General features: G+C 44.4%; 1 protein-coding gene across 1 annotated transcript; it reads left to right on the top strand.

Moving 5' to 3' along the window:
- Positions 1 to 5,349: 5,349 nt before the first annotated feature.
- XCR1 (X-C motif chemokine receptor 1) lies at positions 5,350 to 6,371 on the top strand. The gene has a single exon (XM_082045540.1). The coding sequence runs from the start codon at positions 5,420 to 5,422 to the stop codon at positions 6,353 to 6,355; it is 936 nt and encodes a 311-aa protein (XP_081901666.1). The 5' UTR covers positions 5,350 to 5,419; the 3' UTR covers positions 6,356 to 6,371.
- The last annotated feature ends 947 nt before the right edge of the window (positions 6,372 to 7,318 follow it).

Raw genomic sequence — 7,318 nt, 5'->3', positions numbered from 1 at the left:
GATGGAAGCACAGATCTCAGAAAATCACCCAACCCAAGAGTAAGTTTTGCTTTAAAAACAGGGTAAGATTTTCCATGAGGAGCTGAGCTTCTTGGGGCACTGCAAAACTGAACTGAATACGGGGAGTCCTGCTGATTTTAATCTTTACCCATGTCCTGAAAGAGTTTGCTACCATGTGCAAAACTCCTCCAAGGCAGACAAAAAGTTGTTCCACCCACCAGTGCAGAGCAACTGTCCAGAGTGCATTTGTGCTGTGAGACAAGTCTACATCCCAATCATGACTTCCAGGACTTTTCTGTCCATCTCCTACATGTAAATCCAAGGGTGTGCTTCAAGATAACAGTCATAGTTAAGGAAGGAGACACATTATTTAACATGTTTTAACTTTAAATAAAAAACGCTGCTTCATGAACCTGTTTGCAAAACTAAAACCCCTTCCTGCCAAAAAAAACCCACATTTGGGATTTCTTTTCCTGTCCCAAATTGGAACAAGAGATGGGCTTAAGGAAGTAGCTATCAGATAAATTCCAGTTTAGGGGAACAGAATTCTATTTTGTGACATGACCTTTGCTGCTGGAGTAGCTAAAGAGCAAACTAGCCTACAAATTCAGCCAACTTTATTTTTTTTCTTTTTAAATTTCCCTGACAAACCTGGAGAACAAGCTGTGAAGCCCAGTGGCTCTAGCAGGAGTTTGAATAAAGTGATTAAAAAATGCTTTTGAGGTAGCTCCCATCAGCATGTCTTATGGTGGCAGGGGGGTTCTCTCTACTATGTTCTCCTCACCTAATAAGACTGGTCCTTTCTAATTAAGATTAACTTAACCTCAGTTTGTCTGTGTAAATGCCAGAAATCTTCTCAAAGGGAACTGTCTCAGCTGCCTCTGCCTGGGGAGGAGGCTGGTGTAACACCCAGTGAGGAGCAACACAACTCCTGCCAGTGCCTTTCCCTCCAGTGACCGCAGTGGGAGTTGACAAAGCTCCTCCCAGCCACTCTTTCAAGTGCTCAGTTTAAAAAAGAAATAAACTGGTGAAGTATATGTATCTCCAGGTGACAGAGGAACTCCAACTGAATTAGAGGCTGCTTATAACAGCACTTTCATGTTTCTGTGTTAAAATCCTTTCTCCTGTGATGCTCCAAGGTAAAAATCAACACTGCTAGGAAATTATGGCTTCTGGAAAATTGGTTCTTTCTGGTCAGGAGTGAAATGGATGTTGAATGCCTTGCTGAGTGCTCTTCACAAGGGCAGGGATGGCTTTAAACTGTAGGAAGTTTTTTTCCTCTGTTCCTATTTGTCCTGACAACAGAAATTAAGGTAATTTCCATCTCCTAACCAACTTCTGCTCTCACTTGTACCATTATGTATACATGCTGAAAACAGTTCCATTATTTGTATTTCATGTGTGACACTAATATGTTCTTAGTCTGTTGATTCAATCATATCAAGTTTTTATCTCCTTTGCACGTCTTAACTGAAAATCCATGCGCAGCATTTCTTATTTATAAAGTAGAAAGGGGAAAGATAAAATACAATACAGCAAAAATACAGGGTTTGATTCAAGGAGTTTTTGTACCATATCTGAAACGAGAAGGAAAAGACCCAAGTGACTCAGGTTCCTGCAAGGTGCCCCTTACTATCACCAGCCTGATGGAGGTCTTCCCAGCTGGCACAAACATAATAAAACATAAAGCACAAACTTAGTCCTGATCAGCCAGCCAGGAGATCTGGTGCTTTGCAGTCTGGAGACTCCATCTGTAACTGTATCGAGCCTGCACCAGGTGACACAGCACAGCACGCTGCATCGTATATATTGGTTATAATGGAGCACACAGTGCAAAGCTGTGTTTACCCTGAGAATGATGAGCCCCCTCTGAGGGCAGGTCAGCAGCAAGGTCCTCAACTGAGGTCTCCCCTGCCCTGGGAGCGCAGTGTGGAGGTACCACATGCCAGGCAGCCTGCAGTCGGTGTGAACAATGGTGGTGCAACACCTGCAGTGCCTGACACTCTAGCAAGCAGGAGCTGGTGGAAAATGACATGGGGTGCTGGTTGACAGCCAGCTGAATATGAGCCAGCAGTGTGCCCAGGTGGCCAAAAAGGCCAACAGCATCCTGGCTTGTATGAAGAATAGCGTGGTCAGAAGGACTAGGGAGGTGACTGTCCCACTGTACTTGGGGCTGGTGAGGCTGCGCCTTGAATACTCTATTCAGTTTTGGGCCCCTCATGACAAGAAAGACATTGAGGTGCTGGAGAGAGTTCAGAGGAGGGCAATGAAGCTGGTGAGGGGCCTGGAGCACAAGTCTGATGAGGAGCAGCTGAGGGAACTGGGCTGTTTAGCCTGGACAAAAGGAGGCTGAAAGGAGACCTTATCACTCTACAACTACTTGAAAGGAGGTTGTAGCATGGAGGGTGTGATAGGACAGGAGGAAATGGCCTCAAGTTGTGCCAGAGGAGGTGTGGATTGGATATTAGGAAAAATTTCTTCACTGAAAGGCTTGTTGGACATTGGAACAGGTTGCCCAGGGAAGTAGTTGAGTCACCATCCCTGGAGGTGTTTAAAAGATGCATAGATTAGGTTCTTAGGGACACGGTTTAGTGGTAGACTTGACAGTGTTAGGCTAATGGCTGGACTCACTGATCTTAAAGATCTTTTCCAACCAAAATGATTCTATGATCACATGATTTCAGATGCCTCAGCAGACAGGAGGCTAGGAAGAAAGCCAAAGACACCATCCTGGGAAAGTTTCAATAGCAACAGTTGAGGTAAGCAGAGTCTAAATTACCACCTCTTCTAGAGCGAACTGGGGAGACAATCATCCCCCTGACGAGGACAACGCACCTGGGAGTTGGTGGGTGCTGGGAAACAGGGGAGCTGCATGTGGTGATGGATACTGTGGTGCACCTCGGCCTCCCCCCGGCTCCCCAGATGCCAAGCCGGTGAGCTCTTGGCACAGGGACTTCACCTCGCTGCATAGCTTTGCACAGACAGGTGGCCCTCAAGTTTGTCTGTCTGAGGACAGAGTGTCTGACTGCTCAAATGCCTGCTGTCTGGATTTATGGTTTTGGCAGTGGCACCGAGGAGGAAATCCAAGACAGACAAATGTACTTGTTTTATGAACTGGGACATTAGCCAAGAGTTAGTCTTGCAACATTAAGAAGCAACTGAGAACAAGCTACTTCATGGAGGCTCTTTACTACTTTCTCTAGACATGCCAAGCACAAAATCAGAGGGAGGATTCTGAATTTCCTGAGCTGGCTCCATGCAACTGTTCCTCTAGCTCCTCCCAGAGCACAAGACAGAGCATTTCGAGTCAGTTGCATGAGGTATCGAGGCACATGGAGATTTGGAGACAGCGAGCAAGAGGGTGAGCAATGCTCTGCAGAGGATACCTGGGTCTCTAACCACTGCCTGCCATTCAGCAGGGGTGTGAAGAGCAGCACAACATGGGCTCATGAGGGGCTGGATGTGTGCAGGTCAGAATAACTCCCAGGCAGAGGAAGGGATTGGGGATGAGGTGTTTTTGAGAGGTCCTTGTGTCAGGGGGCAAAAGCAATTGCAGCAGAGGTGAGGAGCAAGCTAGTTGCATCCCTTTTTTCTGTGCAGCTCCTGGCGGGTGGGCAGTCCTGCCTTGGGGCTTGATGGCACTGAGCAGCCAGCATAGGAGGAGAGCATAAGTGATGAAGACAGTGGTCTGCACCATCATCATCCATGGAGAACCCTCACTCTTGCAATAAGGCTACTCTTCACCTTTAGAACAATTTCTAGGCAGGAATCATATCCCCAGCATAAGCTGAAACAGGACACAATGATGGTCAAGACCTCAATCTAATCCATATATTGCTTAAGTGTCATTTGTACGATCAAGCAAAACCAGAGATGACATCCTCAGCAGGGACTTGTCCTGCATGCCTGAAGATGGCAGCATGGTACAGACTGAGGCCACTGGCACAATCTCCACTCAGGACTGTGCCTCTGGTGATAAAGTTGTCAGGGCCACTTGCTGTCACAGTACTGAATCCCACACATCCGTCACCTCCAAAACCAGGCGGCTGCATCCCAGTGGATAGACTGTCCCTGGCCTGTGCAGCCTGTGCCAAGGTCTGGTGGACCTGAACCAGCCACCCTCATGGATGGCATTAAATGCTGGCAGCCAGCTGTGCTCCCTGGCATGCTTTCTTGGTGTAGACATAACCCTACCGTTCTCCAAAGGCAACAGGTCTTTTCCTGGCTGTAGCAGGCAGATTCTGCCTTCACTGATCCAAAAAGGAAAACATCACCATCACATTTTTGGCCTGAGTCGTGGAGTTTCTTTCCTGCAAATGTACTTCCAAAGAAATCAGTGGCAGGTCTCGCAGTGACTTCAGCGAAATCAGGATCCAAACATGGTGCTGCAGGTAAGCCTTCATCTGAGATAATGTTAATTTAGACTTTGAACTGCCAGTTGGAGCTATCACTAATTTTTATATATCTGTTTTTTAGCTTAATTTCAGAAAGAAATTAGTCTACTGTGACCTTGCTACCCTTATATGTTCACCTGGTTGTATGTCATCTTCCAAGTTTCTGTAACTTCTGACACCGTTGGCCAATTTCAACCAACCATTCAGTTGAGATTAAATTCCTGCTTGCGGACAGGCAGACAGGCAGAGGGCAGCAGCCCCCAGAAAGGGGTGGGATTTGAGGTCTATATCTGTTCTATCCTTGAGAATCAGCAGGCCACAGAGATGCACAGAGTGCCCAGTGTGGATATGCTTCCGCCACAGCTTGGAGATTTTTAGGTATCAACCAACCTCAAGACAAAATATGTAAGAAACATGCTTTTCACATTTTTGATGCTTGCACTTGTTAATACTGGTACTGCTCAGCTTTTTAAATCTCTGCAGTGCTGAACCTCAGTGACAAAGAATCATACACATGGCGAAGAGTTTAGGAATTTGATATAATGCCAGAAAACTCAAAACATAGTAGCAGATTTGAAAGTCTTGCCACCTGGAATACTCAAGTTAAAAACCAATGTACCTTCAGCCTTCACACAGTAGCAGTTGTCACCAACCATATTGGTTTAGAAACGTCTTCGTTTCTGACTTCTCAAATATTTAACGCTGCTTTGAGGGTAAATCTTTAGTTTCCACCTGTTTATGCTCTAGTCATAAGAGGAAATTACTCCTTTCTCTCCCCAAACCAGGACAAATAAGGTAGTTTCACTGCTTCTTTTTGTCTCTTAAAACAGAAGTGTCCACAGCAGGAGTTTAGTTACTAGGTTGATTTTCACCAAAATTTTTGTTTGATTATTGCTGTTCTTAGAAGTAGCTGCTGGAGAACAGCACAAGGTTTGCAGGAAGAAATGAATGACGAGCCTCATGCACCTGATTTGGACGAGTACTACTCATATGAATATTCTGTTAATGAAAGCAATGCCTGCGAAATGGGCAACTATTTTGTATTTTACACTCATCTCACTACTGTCGTCTACACTCTGGCATTTTTGCTCAGCCTGCTAGGAAACAATCTAGTGTTATGCATCCTATTCAAATATGAAAACCTGACATCTTTAACGAACGTCTTCATCCTGAATCTCTGTGTCTCTGATTTAGTCTTCTCCTGCATGCTGCCTTTCTGGGCAGTGGACCAGTCCTTTGGGTGGATTTTTGGTGAGTTCCTTTGCAAAGCAACAAATACTGTCTTCTCCATCGGCTACTACAGCGGCGTTTTCTTTCTGACTCTCATGACTATCCTAAGATACTTGGCTGTAGTGAACCCTCTCTCAACTTTGAGATCCCAGACACAGTGTTGTGGTTTTCTGGTGAGCTTGGTTGTATGGACTCTTAGCATATTAGTTGTGGTTCCTGAGATGATTCACACCACAGTGCAAGAAACCTTGGAAGGTGGCAAGACCTGCGATTATGCTGACTGGAAATGGAAAAAGGTGGACATTTATCAGAGAAATGTACTCTTCTTGTTTTCCTTTGGGGTTATTTTATTCTGTTACTTCAAGATACTGATAATCCTGCTCAGAGCAAGATCTCGCAGAAAGCACAGAACTGTGAAACTCATCCTTATTATTGTTGTGGCTTTTTTTCTGAGCTGGGCACCTTACAACATCCTCAGCTTGCTGATTACTTTTCCATCACCTACCTGTCAGTATCAAAAAGACTCCAACCTTGCCTTTCACATTAGCCGTAAAATTGCCTTCTTCCACTGCTGCCTCAATCCTGTGCTCTATGTATTTGTCGGAGTCAAGTTCAAGAGGCATTTGTTACGTTTATGCAATCAGTATTTACCCTGTGGGAACAGTAAAGTCACCAGGCCCAGGATCTGCTCTCAAGACAAATTCCACTATGAAGATGCATCCATCTACTGAAGTGAGACCTGACTACTAGCACTAATCCGTGATGAACTTTCAGATTTTAAAAGCCATGGGTAATCTCCAATTCTCAGAGGCACTTGCCTGAGAAAAACAGGCAAATTTAGTCTTTGCGAACATGCTGTGTATGGAAAGTAATTTAAAAAAAAGTACGTGCAGTGGGATGGAGAACTGAGAATGCTGAGAAATTTCTTCTTTGGTCTGTAAGTCTTTATGATTTTTTGCACATGGAGATGGCTTTTCTCTCATTTATAATTTCTTTTTTAAAAACAACAACACAAGAGGTTTTCTTTTTCCATTGGGAGCTAAACCATCAGGTTTTAACATACATGGTGTGGCATGTTGTTTTCTTGCCTGACTTAAAATACTTGGATTGTATATAGCAATGGTCACATATGTATTTCTGTAGCTTTTAATGCTTTACAGTGTTTAGCGGTACTGAACTCATTGTATTGTCTCTTTTTGTGGCTCTCGGGATTTATTGGATTGACAATAGCTAGAAGACCTCAGAGTGTCTGAAGTTCTCAGTGCAAGTGTTCTTTTACCTGTTGGTAGGTAAATATATATAAAACTAGCTTAGTGTAAAGGTAGTCTTTTGGGTCCAAAATGGGAAGTTTGGGAGAGCCCTAGAAGGAACACAAGCTGTTAAGAAGATACTTATCTAGAATATTAGTTTTCCTCCTGTTACTCCTCCTGTTGCAGGCACCTTCCAAGCCCTGAGTATCCCTTCAGGTGTTGCTATGGATGGGGAGCCCCATCTCCCGAGCAGTGCAGGAGCATATTTGCCTCTAAATGCTCTCTGCCTCTTTTTCTGCCTTTGCCATGGTGCTGTGAGGAAGTAAACTTTTTAAAAAGGTTATCATGCACGAACAAATGGCTTTATTAATAGCAAGATTGAAATAGCTTGTTTTATTTGTAAAATTAATGTTTGGCCTTTTTTTCTTTTTTTCCCCTTAGGCA

This window comes from Streptopelia decaocto (genome assembly GCF_964273445.1).
Source record: "Streptopelia decaocto genome assembly, chromosome: 2".
NCBI classification, from domain to species: Eukaryota; Metazoa; Chordata; class Aves; order Columbiformes; family Columbidae; genus Streptopelia; species Streptopelia decaocto.
The sequence above is the reverse complement of the archived record's forward strand: the minus strand, read 5'-3'. Positions and strand labels throughout refer to the sequence as shown.

What these genes read in the sequence shown, in the direction of transcription:
- XCR1 (XM_082045540.1), top strand. Translation starts at nt 5,420, where the DNA reads ATGGGCAACTATTTTGTATTTTACACTCATCTCACTACTGTCGTCTAC.